This window comes from Pan troglodytes, chromosome 19, assembly GCF_028858775.2.
Source record: "Pan troglodytes isolate AG18354 chromosome 19, NHGRI_mPanTro3-v2.0_pri, whole genome shotgun sequence".
Classification (NCBI taxonomy): domain Eukaryota; kingdom Metazoa; phylum Chordata; class Mammalia; order Primates; family Hominidae; genus Pan; species Pan troglodytes.
The window spans coordinates 35,126,062-35,149,140 of record NC_072417.2 but is presented as its reverse complement, the minus strand read 5'-3'; the positions used below and the strand labels follow the sequence as shown (position 1 = coordinate 35,149,140).

Sequence of the window (23,079 nt, the reverse complement as noted above, 5' to 3'; positions counted from 1 at the left end):
TAGTAAGAGGGTGAGTGTGACATTGAGAATGTCACATTTCTGAGAATGACTTTCATTTTAGTAATACTTACATTTAGGGACATTGTTAACCTATGGATGCAATCAATGACAGGTGACTACTACACAGTAGTTTGTGATCCCTATAATATAGAGTCTCAGTATTACGTAATGAAGATGGCCTCCCAAAGTGCTGGAATTACAGGTGGTGAGCTAGATTTTATTATCCCTGTTTTGTAGATGAGAAAACCAAAGATCAGAGAAATTAAGAAACATGTTAAAGTCATCAGCTACTAAGTGGCTAGCCTAGTTGAAGGCAAATATTGGATTTTCCTTCCTTTGCCCTGGAGATGCCATGGGAAAATCTCATAAATCTCTCTCTCTCTCTCTTTTTTTTTGAGACAGAGTCCCACTCTCACCCAGGGTGGAGTGCAGTGGGGTGATCTTGGCTCACTGCAACCTCTGCTTCCTGGGTTCAAGCAATTCTCCTGCCTCAGCCTCCTGAGTAGCTGGGATTACAGGCACACGCCACCATGCCTGGCTAATTTTTTTGTACTTTCAGTAGAGACGGGGTTTTGCCATGTTGGCCAGGCTGGTCTCAAACTCCTGACCTCGTGATCCGCCCGCCTCAGCCTCCCAAAGTGCTGAGATTACAGGCATGAACCACTGCACCTGGCCCCTAAATCTCTTTTATGCCATTTGTAATGATTGAAAGTCCAGTCTAGCCTAAAGCAAAACTTTAATTTCATATCTAACTTAAAGCTTTTCCCCTGTCTCTAAGTCTCAGGTAGTTGAAAATTTGTGTTTGGTCTGCAGTTTCACTCTTTTCATTCTCCACCCTCTCACTCTGCTGTTTCTGGGTTTCCTCCAGGGTGGAGGAGGTTTTGGTGAAAGCAGAGAAGTAGGAGGAATTAAAAGAGGTCAAGGTCTCTTCTCTTACATGACTGATGACGTCAGAGGCAGAGATCCAGGTGCTGGTTCTTTCTCGTTGGGAGCATTTATGTATTCTTGTGTTCTTTGGAGGATCTACCTGTGGATCTCAAGACTCCCATCAGTGACTGCCTCCTGAAGTCCACACTTCCAGCAACTTATTTCCGGGTCTCCTTACACTAGCATACGGCCCTACTGAATAGGTTCCTTTAAGAAGGTCCTGGATGATCTACCTTTTCAGCATCCTCTTGGCTCATAAGAACCTTGCCATGTCAAACACAGGGAGTGGAAGCTACCCTATTGTTGCCTTTTCTCCCTGTCCTATTGTAGAGTGTGCCAGCCAGCTTCCCTAATTCAGAATTCTGCAGGCTAGAAGTGGGTGCCCATCTTCATGAATGTGCACACATGCCAAACTCCTCAAGAGACATGTCTAGTTCATCTCAAAACTTTCACCATGATGATCACACAGGGATGGGCTCATAAGTTTCCACAGTCAGCAAGACTCACTAGCTTGGGAGAAAGATCTGGCAGACACTCCTAGTCTTTTACAGTGGGGGTCCCCAACCCTGGGCCAAGGACCACTACTAGTCAGTGGCCTGTTAGGAATCAGGCCTCACAGCAGGAGGTGAGCGGCTGGGGAGCCAGCATTACTGCCTGAGCTCCGCCCCCTGTCAGATCAGCTGCAGCATTATATTCTCATAGGAGGCAAACCCTATTGTGAACTGAGCATGCCAGGGATTTAGGTTGCCTGCTCCTTATGAGAATCTAATGCCTGATGATCTGAGGTGGAACAGTTTCATCCCAAAACCATCCCCCCTCCTCACATCCGTGGAAAAATTGTCTTCCACAAAACTGGTCCCTGGTGCCAAAAATGTTGGGGTCCACTGTTTTATAGTACTCCCTCTTTATAGTGAGGCCAGCACTCTATCCTCTCCTATGATTTCTTCTAAAGCCTCCCACCTCAGCCTTTCAAGTAGCTGAGACTACAGGCGTGCGCCACCATGCCCGGATAATTTTTGTATTTTTAGTAGAGTCGGGGTTCTATGTTGCCCAGGCTGGTCTCAAACTCCTGGGCTCAAGCGATATGCCCACCTCGCCCTCCCAAAGTGCTAGGATTACAGGCATGAGCCACCGCGCCTTGCTAGAAGCCATTTAATCCAACTCTCCATCAAAGTCATGAATCCTGTTTACAACAACCTGATGAAATGTCATCTACTTTTCACGTGAACACACCCAGGAATTAGGAAGGCATTCCCTAACCGGCAGCTTTTATCTCTTCCAATCACGATTTGAGCTTCACCAAATAACTCAAACCCCTGTTCCCTCACATATTAAAGGGGAGTAAATATCTGCTTTACAGAACATTGTTGGGAGAATAAAAGGAGACAGAGGAATATAAATGGCCTACTCCACTTACAGAGGAGGGTGTGCAATGTTAGTCCCCTTTTTGCGGCCTTTTATGGGACAGCACATTCCATTTTTGGATCGTCATCACCTAGAGAAAGGTCTTCCTTAATACTGAATTGTCTTTGTATCCTTTTAGCACCTTTCTTAAGTTTAACCCTAAGTGGTCTCATAGAATGTCATTTTTCCGTCCACACGACGTCTTCACTGATATCTGTGACTTTAGTTGAAGGGGCTGAAGATATTGGGAAGAATAATTCAATTTTTTCCTTCCTCCGTCCCTCCCTCCCTCCCTTCCTTCCTTTTTTTTTTTTTTTCTTCTTTGAGCTGGGGAGCTGGGTGAGGCTTCTGTGGATTCCCAAGAGGTATTTGTGGCGTGAATGGAGCAAAGGTGATGTTTCACTTCATCACGTCCAGCACTGTCCCAAGGTTAAATGGGCGCGTGAGGACAGTTTTCTCCGGTCCTGGCGGGTTTGCCCACCTGCTGGCCAGCGTTCTGCGGGAGTCAAGCCTGGAAAGCGTGTGTGCGGCGCACAGGCGTCAGACACTGGAACGCATTTGAATGGTGCTCTTCTTTGCCACATAGCGAGCACTTTATAAGGTCACTTATCGTCCCGAATGAATGGTTAAATCGTGGAAGCCGCAAAGAAAGCCACGCAGCTTTGACTCAATACCTAGCCCGGTACTCAGGAACCCCTCTCAGGGGTGCGCGAGCGGGGCCGGAATCAAGAAGCCTCTTTTGGGGTGGGCGGGGACCGATCTAGAGCTCCCACTCCGGGGCACCGCCTCTTTCCTCGCCGGCTGCCCGCTAGGAGGCGCTGGGGAGCTTGCAGCCCACCTGCGAGGCGGTCCCGCTCTCCCCACCCCTCAGCCCGCGCCCGGCGGAGAGACTACAGCGCCCGGCGGAGAGACTACAACTCCCGGAGTGCTCTGGCAACGGAGCCGCGGGAGCTACAGGCGGAGGGACCCGAGGGCGGGCTTTCCGGGTGTGTGTTTCCGGCGTCGGCGGCCGCGGCCGGGGACGGTGTGAGAGCGGTAAGATGGCGGCGGCGGCGGTGGTGGAGTTCCAGAGAGCCCAGTCTCTACTCAGCACCGACCGGGAGGCCTCCATCGACATCCTCCACTCCATCGGTAAAGGTCGCCGCGCCGCCTCCCCGGCCCCGCCGGCCCAGCTCCGCTTATGTCGGTCGGCGGCAGCGGAGAGGGGCCGGGCTAGCCGGCTCTGATGCTGCTGACTCACTGTGTGTGTGAGGGGGGCCGGGCCGGGGGCGCAGGCCGCTCGGAGCTCCCCAGAGCCTCCCAGGTCTCACTCTTGTGGGAGGGCTTGAGGCAATCCCCGGGTCCCCTCGCCGGCTGCTGACTCACGGGGGGCTCAGCGTAGGGTGGGAGAGTGGGCCGAGCCGGGCCCCCATCCCTCCCTAGCCGTGTCCCCGGCTCTGGCCCGCACGAGCTGGTCTGGGACCCGGAGCAGTGCCGGCCGGCGTGCTTGTCACGGACTGGTCCTAGAGTCTCTACTTGAAAGGCCTTGGCGAAACCAGCTCTGGACAGGCATTTCCCGCCGTTGTAATCAGCACAGCCTGCTCCGGGTGGGAGCGCGAGCGCTTGCTCTTCTCTGGGAGTTTCCTTCCACGGGACGCTGGGAGCTGCTACTCCTCAGCCCCACGGCAGAAAGCTCCACTAAGAGGAGGGTCTCTTTCAGAATATGGGAAATTCAGGGGTGACACACACCTCAGATTGGCATTTGGTTTGTGGAGGTGGCCGAGACGCTCATCTGCTCTGTGTAGGGTGTAAGAGTGAGGTGTTGGAGCGGGACCGCCTGGCTAGAGGAGGTGACTAATCTTTCCAGACTCCCTGTAGGGGTTGGAAGTGAGTTAAGGGAGTTAGTTGTCAGCCGCGGAGTTCAGGGAATTCTTTGGAACGGGTCGGCTGCATGTTGCCGGAAAAATTAAAATTTCTTAACACTGTAATACGATGGTCTTACACCTGTACACAACAGGAAAACTGAAATGGGAACCCCAGCCAGTCGCTTCCGGCAGCTTTCTGTTGGGATTCAAGTGTGAACAGAAATTTATAATGACAGAAGAAGACGTTAATGTTCACTCATAAAGGATTCAGTTAGGGCTTGGACTAGCTCTTCACTGCACATGTAATGGAATCTTTGTAGTGTAGTTTGGGAAGATCTGAATTGGCTCAACAAGTAGTATGAGAATGCACCTGTATGTGGGACTTGCAAGATGTTGGCATTTGACTTAGTGTGTTGAATTTTGGTATTCCAGACCTGCACGGAGAAAGGACAATGACAAGATCTTGATACTTTATCATTGGGGATACTAGAGAAGGAGAGGAAGTGGGCGTCAAGGTGTATCTTTGAATGATATTGGTAAAAGGTGTTTCATTTTAAAAGTTCTGATCTTAGGTCAGTTACTTCTACGGAACCAGAGTCATCTCAATCACCGTTACATGGGTATTTTATTCTGAGGACACACTATTATTTAGAACTAATGTGAGGAGCATGAATTTTAATTGTCTGTGTCTAGTGTCTAATATTTTGTCTTTCATAAAGTAGAAATTACGTCAAATATTACAATTAGAGTATTTCCTGTTGGCCCACTATTCTAGGGGAGAGTTCCCTGAAAGCTTCACTGTTAGAGCAAGCTTGAGTCATGGTGGTTGACGGCCTTACTTTCTCTGGACTCCATCATGGTTTTTGTCAAGTCATGATGCTTTGTAAGAGTAGTAGTAACTAGTGATGATCACTACAAACTTGGAGAGGCTATTCCATGTTTGAATGTTAAAATAGTTATTAACTGTTGAAAATAGGACAGATAGCACAAAGTTATTTTAACAGACCTCAATGCATTAAAAAGCAGCAGTCTCTCCTAAGTGTAGCTGTGCAGGATCTGGGGCTTTGATAGAGTTGTTTTTCTTGAATGGCTTTATAGACCTGCTTATCCCTAACACCACCCATCAGCTGAGGCTTTGCACAGACCTAAAGTTTATTGAAACGCTTTTGACTTACAGGCATCAGTAACTTGGTCAATTGATTTTAGTTTGTGGCATAAACGCACAGGCATGTTTAATATCTTCCCATAAAATAGTGACTGGAACAGATCTTGGCACCATAAGTATGAAGGATTTGTTTTGTTTTAATTTCGCTTTAACCAAGTGACCACAACAGAAACTTAGTGTATGTAGGTAAGCAAAATTCTGCTGGGTAGAATGAAAAGGCACATTTAAAATCAAAGAGAAGAATCCTTTTTTTATGATTTACATGGAGCATATTCTACGTATATATGATCTTTTTTTTTTTTTCCTGGCTTAGAGTTTTTTTTTTTTAACTCTAGAATTTGTCTTTTGGTAAATATGTTTGAGTTTGTAATGGATCTTATGAGGGTGAAATTTCCCTCAGTCTTCATTTTTTGGTCAGAATTTTAAGAAGGTTTGCATTTTCCTCTCCCAGTGAAGCGTGACATTCAGGAAAACGATGAAGAGGCAGTGCAAGTCAAAGAGCAGAGCATCCTGGAACTGGGATCTCTCCTGGCAAAGACTGGACAAGCTGCAGGTAAGTGCTACACATGGATTGTACCTGAAATGCTCAGTGAAATTCCTGTCTTTTGTTGGAGTGAAGAATCATGGGACTGATCCACAAACTGAATTCAGCTTTATTTTCTTGGCAAGTTGTTGAGCTTCAGTTTTTTAGCAGGCAGTTAAGTGGCCTTTAAACTCACTTCTTTCATGGTAGTTTAGTTTTGCAAATGAGAGACAATCTTATTTTGTTGGGATATAGTGATTTCTGATTTGTTTCTGGTTTTTGAATTCTCACTGTATTCGCTTACATAGAGGCAGCAACAGTCTTCAATAATTTCACTGAGCAACTCTGATGTATTTAAGATAGATAACAACTTTAAGCACCTGATTTAAAAATGACAAAGGATTTTGTATCCAAGTGACTCACTGTCATTTTTTTTTGATAGATTCAGAATGAGAATGAGTAAGACATTAAATGGAGCCTTCCCAAGACTTCTCCATTCATACCTAGGACTTTGTGCACATCATTGCTCAAACATTCTAGTTGTAATTGAACCATTGACTGATTAGATTTGACATAATATTCTGATGATGGGTGTGTCCTTGGAATGAGAAGGGAGTCCTTTTGATCAGGAAGGACCTTTTACCAGTAAAGTGGTAATAGTATTTAGAGAGAAGTCTGTTTAAACTTAAATGGGTGATTTTTGTCAAGTTTAAAGTGAATTTAGAGCTCATTTGATTAGATTGGATTAAGATCTGGTAAGTGACCTCATGAATTATTTTCCCTAAAATTATGTTGTTCAAGAGAATGATGGGGGTTAGTTAGCACAACTTCTTCAACTTGAGAACTAAAGATTTTTTTTTTCTTTTTTTTTTTTTTGAGACGGGGTCTTGCTGTGTCACCCGGGTTGGAGTGCAGTGGTGCGATCTTGGCTCACTGCAACCTCCGCCTCCTGGGTTCAAGCGATTCTCCTGCCTCAGCCTCCGGAATAGCTGGAATTACAGGCACGCGCCACCAAGCCTGGCTAATTTTTGTATTTTTAATAGAGACGAGGTTTCACTGTGTTGATCAGGCTGGTCTTGAACTCCTGACCTCATGATCCACCCACCTCGGCCTCCCAAAGTGCTGGGATTCCAGGCGTGAGCCATTGTGCCCGGCCAGTGATTTTTTTCAATTAAAGATAACTAACTTATTAATTATTAGGCTCAGTCTATAGAGCTGAATAAAGATGTATGAAATTATGAGGATGTGTTTACATGGGCCTTATATCTTACTTAAAACATCATTAAGTAGCTATAAAAAGAACCATCCATAATGGTTTTTGAGTGCTATGAACTCTTCTTTTTTTTTTTTTAATTATTATTTTTTTTGAGACAGAGTTTTGCTCTTGTTGCCCAGGCTGGAGTGCAAATGGTGCGATCTCGGCTCACTGCAACCTCTGCCTCCCAGGTTCAAGCGATTCTACTATCTCAGCCTCCCGAGTAGCTGAGATTGCCAGTATGCGCCACTATGCCCGGCTAATTTTGTATTTTTTTTTTTTAGTAGAGGCGAGGTTTCACCGTGTTGGTCAGGCTGGTCTTGAACTCCTGACCTCAGGTGATCTACCTGCCTTGGCCTCCCAAAATGATGGGATTACAGGTGTGAGCCACCGCACCTGGCCAAGTGGTTACTCTTTTAAACACATACATGGTTTAACTTAATTGAATCCTCGAAACAACTTGAAGTAGGTACTGTTACCATTTTACACATGAGGATACTGAGCACAGAAAAGTTAAATAACTTATCAAAGCTCATTCAACTAATAACTGGTAGACCTAGGATTTGAACTCATGTAGTCTTACTTCAGAGCCCATATAGCCACATGACATCATGGTTATTGCTTTCCTATAACTGTCTACTTAAATGAATTATCATTGGTGAGTGGTGTCTTTTCATCTTAGGCTGACTTCCTTCCTATTTAACATACGTAAGGATTCCACTTGTCTGTCAGTTAATTTGAGCTTGGGGGGGTTCCAAAACAGTTTTGATAATTACTCCATGCAAAATATAATAAGGAAATTTTTCTGAATTATAAAGCCAACTGAAGTGATGTGAAAATTTTTTTTCTTGTTAGCCAGGCGTGATGGCTCATGCCTGTAATCCCAGCACTTTGGTAGGCTGAGGTAGGAGGATCCCTTGAGCCCAGGAATTTGAGACCAGCTCTGGCAACATAGTGAGACCCTGTCTCTACAAAAAATAGAAAAATTAGCTGGGTGTGGTGTTATGTGCCTGTAGTCCCAGCTACTCTGGAGGCTGAGGTGGGAGGATTGCTTGAGCCGAGGAGGTTGAGGCTGTAGTGAGCTATGGTCACACTGCTATGCTCTAGCCTGGGTGACAGAGCAAGACCCTGTCTCAAAAAAAGATTTTTTTGTTGTTGAAATATCCAAATTTCTACTTTCCTCCAGTGGCATGAATTAAGAACAGTGTGTGGTATATAGTCAACACTTCAGTAATTTTCATCCAAAAATGTTACTGTTTTGCTTGAAATTCCTATTTTATATGTATTCTCCCCTTATTTCTTGCCCTTCCTGCCTTGTGACCTGAGAAGTTTAGAAGTGTACTGCTAAAGCTATTGGAATTTAATAGATGAATTATAAGAACTTTCAAAAACATTTCCATGTTACTTATTGTTTTCTAAGGAAGTTTGATGAGTATAGGTATACACAATGGGAACTCTAAGGAAGTGTTGAGACCTACATATATTTAGCTGTCTTTGCTATTAATGATACGTTTGTATTGTTTGCTCCTGAGAACAGAAAATATGTCTCTTCCATTAATGTTCAGTTTTTTTATGCATTTAATAAATGCATAGCATTGTGCTAAGTATTCTACTCAAAAATTTAAGATAGGATCCCTGGCCAACAAAAATCACTTGGGGATTACCAAATAAAACAATGTCTGATGTGTAATTGTGATTGCAAGTAGTGTTAGTAGTGTTGAGCATCATCAGACATGATGCCTTGGCTCAGGATTTCATAGCCTAAAACTTTTAAAAGGAATCTGTTGAGTTCTGTGAGGTCCTGCCTCAGGCTCCCAAGTGGCTGGAACTACAGGCGCCCACCACCACCCCCGGTTAATTTTTGTATTTTTAGTAGAGGCGGAGTTTCATCATGTTGTCCAGGCTGATCTTGGGCTCCTGACCTCAAATGATCCACCCACCTCAGCCTTTCAAAGTGTTGTGATTATAGGCATGAGCCACTGTGCCTGGCCTTTTTTTTTTTTTTTGAGACCGAGTTTCATTCTGTTGCCCAGGCTGGAGTGCAGTGGTGTGATCTCGGCTCACTGCGACTTCTGCCTCCTGGGTTCGAGCAATTCTCGGGCCTCAGCCTCCCCAAGTAGCTGGGACTACAGGCGTGAGCCACCACGCTCGGCTAATTTTTTGTTTTTTTTTTCTTTTAGTAGAGACGAGGTTTCACCACGTTGGCCAGGCTGGTCTTGGACTCCTGACCTCAGGTGATCCACCCGCCTTGGCCTCCCAAAGTGCTGGGATTCCAGGTGTGAGCCACCGTGCCCAGCCAAGTTCTGTGAGGTTCTGACAAGGAAAATCTGGTCATATAATTACAGATAATCCCAATAAGAATAGGAGGAAGTCAGTATGATTTTATGGGACTTAAAAAAAAATTAACTCAGTATGTATATGAAAGTGGAAGGAAACAGGAAATACAAACAAGAATGAATATAAAACAGTAGTAGACTAAAACAGATGATGAACTGAGTCTGAAAAATGCAGGTGGGCACAGTGGCTCACACCTGTAATCCCAGGACTTTGGGAAGCTGAGGTGGGAGGATTGCTTGAAGCCAGGAGTTATGTGGACCAGTTTGGACCACACAGCAAAGACCCTATCTCTGTTAAAAAAAATTTTTTTTAAAAAGCAGCATGGGTAACATAAGGAGACCCCATATCTACAAAAAAAAAAATAAAAAAATTGACTGGGTGTGGTAGTGCGTGCCTGTGTCCCAGGTACTTGGGAAACAGAGGCAGGAGGATCACTTGAGCCTGGGAAGTCAAGGCTGCAGTGAGCCACAATTGTGCCATTGTACTACAGCCTGGGTGACTGAGTGAGGCTCTTTCTCAAAAAAAAAAAAAAGAAAGAAAAAAGAAAAAGAAATGCAGGGGGACAACTAAGAGATCGTTTGCTTCTCTCTTGGCGTAAGAAGGATAACACTCAGTGCTTAGGGAAAATATTGTAATGCTAGCAGGTGTTAGAAAGGCAGACTACTTAGCTCATATTTCACTTCTGCCTTTTCTAGGAAGGAAAATGATTTTCAAACTGCAAAAGATAGAAATAACAGCAGAAAGAGATAATTAATGGTAGGTGAGAGAAGACAGAGCAGATAGTCTCTGTAAATAAGTTCAGGTCTCTAGGTTCTAACAGTTTCTTTTATTATAAAAAAAATAGTTTTAGCAGATATAACTATAGAGCCATATATTATTCTGAGAAAAATCATGGAGAGGTATAAGGAAGCTGAGGCAAATGTTATCCTGCCTTTCAAGAGGGTAATGCAAAGAATAGATGTATTCACTGTGTGCTGCACATTGAAATAAAGAAATTAAAAATAAAGAGTAGACACTATACATGGTCATCAGTGGTAGAGTTCTGGGACAGATTATTTGATAAGGAGATAGTAATCTCTTAAAAAACAGTGGATTTATTGTGAACAGATTATTCCAAATTCACCTTAGTTCTCTCTGTTTTGTTTTGTTTTGTTTTTTTGAGACAGAGTCTCACTTTGTCACCCAAGCTGGAGTGCAGTGGCACAACCTTGGCTCACTGCAGCCTCGACCTCCTGGGCTCAAGCAATGCTCTTGCCTCAGCCCGCCAAGTAACTGGGACTACAGGCCTTCACCACCATGCCTGGCTAATTTTTGTAGAGAGGGGGTTTCGCCATATTGCCCAGGCTGGTCTTAAACTCCTGGGCTCAAGCAGTCTGCCTGTCTTGGCCTTCCAAAGTGCTAGGATTATAGGTGTGAGCCACTGCACCCAGCCTAGTTCTCTTTTTGGTTAGCTTTATCAGACCCATAGATTTTCAGGGGTCTGCATGCCACCTGTTTTTGTAAATAAAGTTTTATTGGAACAAAGTCACGCCCATTTGTTTCCACATTGTGTGTGACTGGCTGAGTTCAGGACCTGCTACTAAGACCATATAACCTGTGAAGCCAAAAAAATTTACTATCTGGCTCTTCACAGAAAAAGTTTGCCAGCCTCTGGATTAGAGGAATGATATAGACTGCATATCTGATGTAAGCAGGGTAGTTGAACATTTGCCGTAATATTAATATCACAGGTACAGGTTATGAATTTACAATGGGCTGAATAACTGTATCCAAAACATGTTAATAAATGGATCATTTGTCAACCTGAAGGGAAGTCTTCAGGCATTGTGTCATGAGGATCTGTCCTTGTTTTTCTGGTCAGCATCTGGAATCATGGTTAAAGCCATCTCAGAAGGGATGCTTATTTTTGTAGATGACTCAGTACAGTTAGAAGACAGAATTAAAATTCACAGTTATTGCCAAAGCCAGGAAGATTAAATTCAGTTGCGATAAGGATTAAGTTATATACTTAAAGTATTTTTCAAAACAGAGGAAGTTGGGGGAATTACCTGTTTTGACAGTAGTCTATTAAAAAGAACTTTAATGGGCTCAGTCTGAACAAAGAGAGGTGTTAGAAAAAGCAAAACATGCTATCTTGTGTTACATATCATGGCCAGATCAAGAGAATTAAATTGCCTCCTGGTCTACTGTCAGACCCTACCTGGAGCAATTGTTTTCATTTCTGGGTACCACAAAATACCACAAGTAGTACCTTTACAAAGTAGAGTTTGTTCAGAGGAGAGCAACTAAGTTACCTAGAAACAAGGACTTTGGAGGAACAGTTGAAATAGCCAAAGATGTTAAGCTTGAATAAAGGGAAAATTAGGGAAATGTAAATGATAATTATCTTTAAGTATTTAAAGCCATGTGAAAGAAGGTATAGATTTGTGTTTTGTGTTTCAAAAAGGAATAATTTGTTTCGGCCAACATTGGAATAGGCTGCTTTGTGAACATTTCTGTGACTAGAAATCATTCAGAATTGTTCAGGCACAGGAGGAAATTCTGTGGGAGAAGGGACATTGCTTCAGACTACTTTTAAAAAGCTATCATTACATAATATAATTGAAATAAATGCAAAAGGAATTTGAGGGGGAGAATCACTGTAGACTGGAGTTACATGGAAAACTCAATAGGACTTCAGATGGACCTAAAAGGATATATAAAATTTATATAGACTGAGAAGATGGCAAGACATTTCAGATGGGATTATGGCATTAGTGCCTCTTGAAAGCAGGAGTATATACTGTAGTCTTGTGCAGAGGTGAATGAGGTGGCAGAATGGCAAAAAGTTTTAAACATTGGGAATCAAAGGTCATTACTGGGGAGTGAAGGGAAAAGATAAACTTTTCTACTCTATATCAAGTTCTTAAGTACCGGACGCAGTCCCATGCATTCTCTGACTATTCAGGCAGATGAGAATTTCAGGGCCTTGAATTAGCATTCTCTGGAGGGTGAGGTTTGCTTGCCCTGAATTAGAGTTCTCAGGAGGGTGAGTCTGCAATTGGAGAATATTAAAGAGGCAGTGGCACTAAAGTAATTTTAACCTACATTCCAAAATACCTCCTTAGTTGTTTAGTTGAACCATTCTCTAATTTTTACTATTTGACAAGCATATCTCTAGTTTATTGTTTCAAAAGATGTTTCTTTAGAGTTCATAACTGCCCTCTTCTATATAGTGGGGAAAAGCTCTATGATGGATCCGTTTTTTGGTCATAGTTTAAGGCTTGGGTTTTGAAAATTAATGAGGAATTTAAAAGAGATATAGCAGCACTTTAAGGGCAAAACACTCTTCTATGTGAAAAGTTTATTCAGAAGAGTGCCAGGGAAGTGACAATGCAGAAAGGCTAAACTGGGGAGCACTGCAGAAAGACAGGAAAAAGGAATCTGGGGTAGAAAATCTGTGTCTAAGGGGAACAGCTGAAGCAGACTTGGAAGTTAGAAAAAAATTACTTCTATGACCTGATCATATTTATTGGTTGTGAGGAAGTAATTTTGTGAAGGTGGCGGGGACACAGCGTATTTCATGTTCTAGAAAACTGGTTTTTGAGATTATGAATACTTTGCTGTTTATCTTTCATTAAGATGGATAAATGAAGCAGAGACATGAGCTTTTCCTGCAACTTCATAGTAATCCAGTGGCTGAGTAGGGAACAGAATGCAAATTTGGTATATGACGTTAACTTATTTTTGCTATTCTGCTATTTGCTAGGAATGCTTTAAACTCCTAGTAAGTTTCACTTAGACTGATTCCAGTGATGTAAGTACCGATTTTTATGACGTTGGGTCAGTTTCTTAAGTGGGTATTTTGTCTCAAATGTTGATGTTAACTTCTCTTTTTGAATTGCCTTTCATACAGAGCTTGGAGGACTCCTGAAGTATGTACGACCCTTCTTGAATTCCATCAGCAAGGCTAAAGCAGCTCGCCTGGTCCGATCTCTTCTTGATCTGTTTCTTGATATGGAAGCAGCTACAGGGCAGGAGGTAAGTGATATTAATGACAGAAAGTAGACAATATGGAGAAAAGTTTGTTTCCATGAAAGAAATGCCTACCTGCACTTTAGTACTAATGTGGAAGGGAAAACTGGGAGGACAGCGCAGGACTTATCATGTCAGTTTCTCTTTGTTACAGGGCATTTGATACTTTGGGTCTGTTCCATGCTTTGCTTTGTAAGTGGAGATTGTCAGTGGTCCCTGGAATCCTCATTACATCAGGGTCACAAACTGATTCTTGTCTTTGAGGTATTGTATTGCCACACCTTTGTAATGTTTTCTGTGTCTGTGGTACCTTTCATCTTGTGTCACAAAGCTCCTTCTGAGCACTAATTAAGTCTTGTGGTATTCCTTCTTAGCATGTTTTGTACTGCATATATGCCTTTATTGAGGGGTGAGCATCCATCCATTTGTGTCTCATTGTGCAGAAGTGACTCTGGTGTTCCTGTATGTGTCCCACAAGTTCAGACTAGACCCTGAGCTGTATTAAAGAGTGCTTCTCAGTAATCACTGAATCTTCCAACCTTCTCAAAGATAACTGTATTTTCTGCAATTCAGGAAGAGACACATACCAAAATGAAACATCATTCTGTAAAAAGTGGCAGATTGAAGCAGGGTATATTGTCATTGCTTGAATCTGCTTGTAGGAAGAATATAGTTGTTGTTTTTCTTATGGATATATTGATCAGTACTCATTGAGTGCCTGCTAGGTGTTAGGCACTTTTTTAGGTATTGGGGATACAGTTGTAAAAAGACAGTCACTGTTGTCATGAGGATTATTTTTTAACGGGGAATGCAGGCAATAAACAAATGTAAAATGTCAGATAATATTAGTTGGTTATATGTCTGATTGTTTGCTGTAGCCTCTGTGGGCGTGAAAGGTATGAAAGGCCATAGTAGCATATTGAATAAATGGGAATTTCAGAAACCTAGGACACATGGATCCTACTTTGGAATCATACCTTTTGTAAAATCTGGCTTTAATAATTCTTTGAATTCTGATTTAAACACTATATACTAACTTTATTTGTAGAAAATTCATTTGTAGAGCAGTCTTCAGATTTATGTCTCTGGCAAAACTGTTTGATGATAGTATATAAAAAGTTAGATGGCTATTTTGAATTAAAGTGTCAGTTATTTTAATGAAAAAATTAAAAGTTATTTAGGGTATTAGTCTTATCTAACTTTTTTTAAAAATTGTACTTTAAAAACTCATGAGGCCGGGTGCGGTGGTTCACGCCTGTAATCCCAGCACTTTGGGAGGCCAAGGCAGGTGGATCACGAGGTCAGGAGATTGAGACCATCCTGGCTAACTTGGTGAAACCCCGTTTCTATTAAAAATAAAAAAAAATTAGCCAGGTGTGGTGGTGGGCGCCTGTAGTCCCAGTTACTTGGGAGGCTGAGGCAGGAGAATGGCGTGAACCCGGGAGGCGGAGCTTGCAGTGAGCCAAGATCACGCCATTGCACTCTAGCCTGGGTGACAGAGCGAGACTCTTGTCTCAAAAAAAAAAAAAAAAAAAAAACAAAAAAACTCATGAAAGTGGTACCATTCTTTGTTTGAAATAGAGTACCTTAAAATAGACTGATCAGTAAATGTTAATTTGAAACTGACTGATAAATGTTACTTGGAAGTTTTTGGGCAGAAAAGTTAATTATGGAAGCTGCTCCTTTTTGCACACTGAAGTTTCTGAAATTATCCATCCCCATAACCTAGAGCTCACTCAGCGGATAGAACAGCATTTTTTTTTTTTATTGGCGACAGAGTTTCACTCTTGTTGCCCAGGCTGGAGTGCAATGGCGTGATCTTGGCTCACTGCAACCCCCGCCTCCCGGGTTCAAGGGATTCTCCTGCCTCAGCCTTCTGAGTAGCTGGGACTACAAGCATGCATCACCATGCCCGGCTATTTTTTTTTTTTTTTTTTTTTGAGACGGAGTCTCGCTCTGTCGCCCAGGCTGGAGTGCAGTGGCACGATCTCGGCTCACTGCAAGCTCCGCCTCCTGGATTCACGCCATTCTCCTGCCTCAGCCTCCCCAGTAGCTGGGACTACAGGCGCCCGCCACCACGCCTGGCTAAGTTTTTGTAATTTTTTAGTAGAGATGGGGTTTCACAGTGTTAGTCAGGATGGTCTTGATCTCCTGACCTCGTGATCCGCCTGCCTCGGCCTCCCAAAATGCTGGGATTACCGGCGTGAGCCACCGTGCCCGGCCCTAATTTTGTATTTTTAGTAGAGACGGGGTTTCACCATGTTGGTCAGGCTGGTTTTGAACTCCTGACCTCAGGTGATCCACCCGCCTTGGCCTCCCAAAGTGCTGGGATTACAGGCGTGAGCCACTGCGCCTGACTTGCATTTATTTAATGATCATTTCTCCTATTCCTTTGTGGAAATCCATTCGAGTGCTCTGCTATAGTTCGCTAGTAGGATTTTCTGGCCTTTGTCATATGGCTCCCTGACTGGTTAGGTGCTCCCTTAACTGTGGTTATATGTTGTCATTGTTCATTGCACATTACATTTATATAAAGTAAAGACCTTTCTTCCTTTCCTTAGGGTGAAAGGAAACACTTTTAGGCATTGTATCATTTTATCATCAGTGTCATTTTACTTTTTAGTAAAGGCTGTTTTTGTTTTCGTTTTTTGAGACAGCCTTGCTCTGTTGCCTAGGCTGGAGTGCAGTGGCACAATCTTGGCTCACTGCAGCCTCAACCTCCTGGAGTCAAGTGATCCTCTTGCTTCAGCCTCCTGAGTAGCTGGAACTACAGGCATGCACCACCACACTCGGCTAATTTTTGTATTTTTGTAGAGATGAGGTTTTGCCATGTTGCCCAGGCTGGTCTTGAACTCCTATTCCCAAATGATCTGCCTGCCTTGCCCTTCCAAGTCCTGGGATTACAGGCGTGCAGCACTACGCCCGGCTAAGGCTGATTTTTTTTGATGGTTAGCAGCTTTGCTTTTATCATGAACCAGAGTCTTATTCCACTAAGTAGGACTTCTTTTGGTAATTTGTGTGGATTATAGGTTATTTGCTTGTTTTGGAGCAAATTGTGAATCATCCAGACTGTCTGACCTGCACCTCAAACTCAATATGGGCAACCTCAACATCCAGCCATTTGTTAAATTTTGTCAATTCAGCTTTCTTCATTGTCTGCTTCTCCACCTCTTTTGTATTTGTTCTCTCTCTCTCTTTTTTTTTTTTTCCCGAGATGGAGTCTTGCTCTGTCACCCAGGCTGGAGTGCAGTGTTGCGATCTTGGCTCACTGCAACCTCTGCCTCCTGGGTTCAAGCAATTCTCCTGCCTCAGCCTCCCAGGTAGCTGGGATTACAGGTGCCCGCCACTGCACCTGGCTAATTTTTGTATTTTTAGTAGAGACGGAGTTTCACCATGTTGGCCAGGCTGGTCTCGAACTCCTGACCTTGTGGTCTGCCGGCCTCAGCCTCCCAGAGTACTGGGATTATAGGCGTGAGCTACTGCGCCCAGCCGTGTTCTCTCTTTACAACTACCGTCTAGTTTGGTTCTTAATTATTTTTTACTTGGACTACTGTAAAAGCCTCATTCCATCATTGTCAGAGATACCTTACCAAATAGCCCTCTGATAATTTTATTCCTCTCCCTCTTCTCCCACAACTCAAACCTTCAGTGGCTTTCCATTGCCTGCAGAATTAGATAATTAATGGTTTTCTATAATACAACCTACTGCAACCTACTGCAGTAGTCTAATCTCCCAGGACTCTACTAAGCATATCAAATATGTCAGCCATGTTGGATCCCTGGCTGTTTGCTGAACAAGCCTGTATAACCCTCATGCTGTACCTTTCTCTTCCATAGTCTTATCTCAAGTTCTACCTCCTCTGAACTCTTTCCTTCCTGACTTTAATGTGGTTTTAACTCTTTCAGTGACTCACATTGTATTTTGTACATGCTGTATTTCTGACTATTCTGCCTTGTATGACAGTTGCTTTACACTTGCCTTGTCTCCTTTACTATAATACAGTCTCACTCAGGTGAAGCACTATGTACCTTGCAGTACCACAGAGCCTTCCTCATTCCCAGTACAGTTCAAATTCCTTAACCACGGCTACCTCTGACCACATCCACTATACTAGTCTCCTTTTACTTTCTTTACAGCTATAATTACTGGCCTTATTGCCTTATGCTTCAAACTGTCTGGGGTTGGGACATTTATATACATATGGATTGCTGTCAGCTTGATCTTAATAGGATTTTTTTTCTTTACACTGTTTCAAGTCTTTGCTCACATCTTACCTCCTCAGAGACTTTCCTTGATCACCTATCTTTGTTTGCTTTTTAAAAATATTTATTTTTTACAAAAATTGGCCAGGTGTGGTGGTGCATGCCTGTAATCCCAGGTACTCAGGTGGCTGAGGCACAAGAATCACTTGAATCCAGGAGGTAGAGGTTCCAGTGAGCCAAGATCGTGCCACTGCACTCCAGCCTGGGCAAGAGTAAGAAGAGTGAGACTCTGTCTCAAAAAAAAAAAAAAAAAAAAAAAAAAAAAAAAAATATATATATATATATATATATATATATATATATATTTTTTTTTTTTTTCTTATATACTCTTAAGTTGTATCCCTAGCACTCAGAGTACTTTGGCTTGAAGAAGCTGCATACCTATTTGTTGAAGGAATGTATGGACTGTGCCTGTGCCTTCCCTATGGTAGATGTGCAGTGGTATGCTCACAGCTCACTGCAGCCTCAACTTCCTGGGCTCAGGTGATTCTCCCACCTCAGCCTCCCAAATAACTGGGACTACAGGTACACACCACGACGCCTGGCTAATTTTGTTTGTTTGTATTTTTAGTAGAGATGGGATTTTGCTATGTTGCTCAGGCTGTCTCAAACTTCTGGGCTCAAGTGATCCTCTGGACCCGGCCTCCCAAAGTGCTGGGATTACAGATGTGAGACACCATGCCCAGCCAGGAAATACTTTGTTGAATTAAGATCTGAGTTTATTGAATTGAAATGTAAGCATGGGGTGTTGTTACTACATTCGTTTAGGTAACTCAAGGTCTCTGACTTGGGGAAATAGGATATAATTTTTATTCTTAGTTCTTTTTTCTTTTTGAGATGGAGTCTTACTCTGTCTCCCAGGCTGGAGTGCAGTGGTGTGATCTTGGCTAACTATAACTTCTGCCTCCCGGGTTCAAGTGATTTTCCTGCCTTAGCCTCCTGAGTAGCTGGGATTATAGGTGCACGCCACCACACCTAGCTAATTTTTATATTTTTAGTAGAGATGGGCTTTTGCCATGTTGGCCAGGGTGGTCTTGAACTTCTGACCTCAGGTGATCCGCCTGTCTCGGCCTCCCAAAGTGCCTGGTTTATAGATGTGAGCCACCACACCCGGCCTTGTTCTTAGTTATTTTAAAATTTTTTGACTGGGTGTTGGGAAAGAATAGACAAGCAAGTCATAGGTGGGAAAGAATAGACAAGCAAGACATACCATGGCTATCATGGTAGTATTGAGGCCTGAGGCAAAATGGGAAGTTTTATTTATTTTGTTTATTTGAAATGGGGGTCTTGGTCTGTGGCCCACGTTGGGGTGCAGGGTGCGATCGTAGTTCACTGTAACCTTGAACATCTGGGCTCAAGCATTTCTCCTGCCTCAGCCTCCCAAGTTGCTGGGACTGCAGATGTGCACCACTACACCTGGCTAATTAAAACAATTTTTTTGTAGAGATAGGGTCTTGCTATGTTGCCCAGGCTGGTCTCAAACTCCTGGCCTCAAGTGATCTGCTTGCCTCAGCCTCCCAAAGTGCCTGGATTACGGATGTGAGTCACCGTGCCTGGTTTAAATAAGACGTTTTAGAATACTGTTAAGACAGCTAGAATTTTGTGTTAAGGAGTTTGGTACTGAGAATATGAGGGAGGGGATTTCCCTTGCTTTTTTCTATTTGAGGACTAACTATAAGACAGATATATCTGGTCAGGCACAGTGGCTCACGGCTGTGGTCCCAGCACTTTGGGAGGCCGAGTGGGCGGATTGTGAGGTTAGGAGATCGAGACTATCCTGGCTAACATGGTGAAACCTCGTCTCTACTAAAAATACAAAAAATTAGCCGGGCGTGGTGGCGGGCGCCTGTAGTCCCAGCTACTGGGGAAGCAGAGGCAGGAGAATGGCGTGAACCTGGGAGGCGGAGCTTGCAGTGAGCGCCACTGCACTCCAGCCTGGGTGAGACACTGTCTCAAAAAAAAAAAAACAGATATATCTAGAGAACCATCTTCAGCTTGCTATTCCCAAAGTTGGTATGATTCAGGTTATGATCTGTTCATTTAAATGCAAGGTTTGGAGCCTAGAAAGTGAGGGCATGTGAGTCGGGGAGTGAGAGAGTGAGGATGGGTTGGTTGGCAAGGGCTGGGGAGTGGAAAAGTAAGGTGAAGAGGAGGGAAGGAAGACTGAACCAGACTCTTGCCAAATAGTGAACTCAACTTTCCTTCCAGGGATCTCTGGGGAGTAGCCTATGGGCAACTTTTCTGGTATAGTCTACCCAACTGAAACACAATAGCACTTTTTCTTTTTTTTGAGACGGAGTCTCGCACCGTCGCCCGGGCTGGAGTGCAATGGCATGATCTCGGCTCACTGCAACTTCTGCCTCCCAGGTTCATGTGATTCTCCTGCCTCAGCCTCCCGAGTACCTGGGATTACAGGTGCACACCACCACACCCAGCTAATTTTTTGTATTTTTAGTAGAGATGGGGTTTCACTATGTTGGCCAGACTGGTCTCGAACCCCTGACCTCGTGATCCGCCCGCTTTGACCTCCCAAAGTGCTGGGATTACAGGCATGAGCCACTGTGCCCGACCCACAATAGCACGTTTTAAGAAACCTCTCTACTAAAAATACAAAAGTTAGCTGAGCATGGTAGCAGGCGCCTGCAATCCCAGCTATTCAGGAGGCTGAGGCAGGAGAAGTGCTTGAACCCAGGAGGTGGAGGTTGCAGTGACCTGAGATTGTGCCATTGCACTCCAGACTGGGCATCAAGAGTGAGACTCTGTCTCAAAAGAAAAGAAAAAAAAAAGGAAAAGGAAAAGAAAAAAAGAAAAAAGATATCCAGTTCGTGTAAAAAAAAAAATCCTTGCTGTAGGAGAAACATCTGTGATGACCTTAACTTAAGGCTGGGTTAAGATAGGTAGAGTGCTGGAGTTAGGCACAAGTTCTGGTGCCAGCAGCAGATATATGTGATAGTCCAGATATTAACCGATTAGTAGTCCTTAGGTGAATTCATCTTATACAATTGTGATATAGCTTGCTTTTATTTTAGTTTTTCGTTCTGTCTTATTTTTAGAGAATTTTTATGAGGTCAGTTGAGTTTAGAGTTGGAGATTAGGTAGCCACCAGGGGGCTCCAATGAGGAGTTACAAAGGTTTTGCTGGTTCTCTTACTGGCAAATCCTCTAATGTTACCCGTCAGTTCACCTTAGGTGAATCACTTAGTATCTGGACTATCAGGGAAATGGAGGCAGGTGAATTGCAGGAGTATAATTCATTGTTTCTTAATTAGAGATATACTTTCAGTGACCAAGCTCTATTCTAGACTAATGAATCAACAGCCCAGGCATCCTTTTTTTTTTTGGTAGATGAGTGTGGTAAATGATTTATTGAAATAAAACTTACAGAGGAATATTTCTAAGTCCTAGGTATTCATTTTTGTGTCCTTTGAAAAAACTCCCTGGGTAAAACTGTGGGGGGCACTTCTTACCCTTTCAAGTCATGTAGAACTAAACACTTATATTTCCTTTGCTAAGACTATTCAGAGAAATATTTTCAGTTCCATTTATATTAGAAATCTTACTTTGAATTTAGCTTTTCAGAATATAACTCAAAACTCTGCAATTGTGATAAAGCTTGCTTTTATTTTAGTTTTTGGTTCTGTCTTATTTTTAGATAATTTTTATGAGGTCAGATGAGTTTAGAGTTGGAGATTAGGTAGCCACCAGGGGGCTCCAGTGAGGAGTTGTAAAGGTTTTGTTGGTTCTCTTCCTGGTGAATCCTCTGAATACCGTGTAATGTTATCTATTAATTTATTTACAGAGCTAGAATTTAGGATCTAAAAGTAGAAGATCTTGTCAATTTGGATTATGTCCCTGTAGTTTTTCCTTCTTACAGCATTTCTTTTCTTTTCTTTTTTTTGAGACGGAGTTTTACTCTTGTTGCCCAGGCTGGAGTGCAATGGTGTGATCTCGGCTCACCTCAACCTCCACCTCCCAGGTTCAAAGGATTATTCTACCTTAGCCTCCCGAGTAGCTGGGATTACAATCATGAGCCACCATACCTGGCTAATTTCTTCTATTTTTAGTAAAGACAGGATTTCTCCATGTTGGTCAGGCTGGTCTTGAACTCCCGACCTCAGGTGATCCACCTGCCTTGGCCTCCCAGATTGCTGGGATTACAGGCATGAGCCACTGCGCCTGGCCAGCATTTCTTAAGAGAACTTTGGATTTATATAAAAACCTGTTGTATTAGCAATTAGTTCTCTGGAGAGCTCAGTTTCTCATTTCATTTCTTTTGCTCTTATGCTCTAGTTAGCAACCTTAATATAAAACTTGCAGTAACCAAAATGATAGAAGATCTTCAGTACTTAATATTTACTTTGTCAAAGCTAGCATGTCAGAGATACCTGATGGCGTGCTAGACTGTCTAGCATTGAGTGCTGCTTTAAGTCAGTTACTTTGCACCTTACCTCACTACTTAGGTGGCAGATAGTAGTAGGGGTTCAGAGTGCCTTTAAATAAAGCTTAAAAGCGCTTTTATGTGTTAGGCTAATTCTAATTTCTTTTTTTTTTTAATTTAAAAAAATTTTTTTAAGACTAGTCAAAGTGCAGTAGTGAGAAGCAGGGAAAGAGTAGATCAGGAGCTCAATCTGTAACTGACTGTGAACAATCGAGATTACTCACTACCTTCAGACCAGCTTTTATCCCCTTTAATGCAAGCTAGGTTACTGTACCTGTTTGCTTTAAGAGTGATGATGAATTGATTAGTTGCACTGCTTAGAATCTGAAAGGGAAAAAGCCAGCTGGACCTTTTGAGTCTTAAAAGCAACTGCTAGGAATGAGGCATTAGTGCTTAGGATGAGAATTTCTCCCCTTTATTACTTGTGTATTATACATTACCATTACTATTTCTAACCAGGGAGAAATCTGTGCTTTAAAAATTCCTAATCTGTCATAGAAATCTACATTCCAGGTCTATACATGTTGTTTGGAAGTTCTTGGTCTCTCCTCAGTAGGTAGGAGTCTTGAAGATAGAGCTCTTTTCCTAAAAAACATAATCTAAGCACAAAAATATTTTATGTGTAAAAAGCCAAGTTGATGCTCCATTATGATATAACTATTACACATTGAGATACTGTGGATCAGACACTAAATAGAGCAACATGGATAATATGTAAGGAGGGAATTTAAGCTGTTCTCCAAAGCATGGTTTGTGGGAAGAATTTGAGGACATAATGTTGCATGTACTGTCTCTCCTTATTGCAGGTCGAGCTGTGTTTAGAGTGCATCGAATGGGCCAAGTCAGAGAAAAGAACTTTCTTACGCCAAGCTTTGGAGGTAGGTTTTACATTAGTACTCATTTCAGGTCT

General features: G+C 42.9%; 1 protein-coding gene across 6 annotated transcripts in view; it reads left to right on the top strand.

The window, feature by feature from the left end:
• The first annotated feature begins 2,685 nt into the window (after window positions 1-2,685).
• Window positions 2,686-23,079, top strand: part of PSMD11 (proteasome 26S subunit, non-ATPase 11) — a 39,594-nt gene continuing 19,200 nt past the window's right edge. For 2 of the 6 annotated variants that reach the window (XM_054670054.2, XM_063798730.1), the window contains exons 1-4: window positions 3,073-3,462; window positions 5,792-5,893; window positions 13,351-13,475; window positions 22,976-23,047. In XM_054670054.2, the coding sequence (XP_054526029.1) occupies window positions 3,372-3,462; window positions 5,792-5,893; window positions 13,351-13,475; window positions 22,976-23,047 (390 nt within the window). In that variant the 5' untranslated portion in view covers window positions 3,073-3,371. Of the gene's footprint in view, window positions 3,463-3,925; window positions 4,161-5,791; window positions 5,894-13,350; window positions 13,476-22,975; window positions 23,048-23,079 lie in introns of those variants that run through there. The other 4 variants (XM_511403.9, XM_016932021.4, XM_063798729.1 and 1 more) reach the window with 4 other exon arrangements.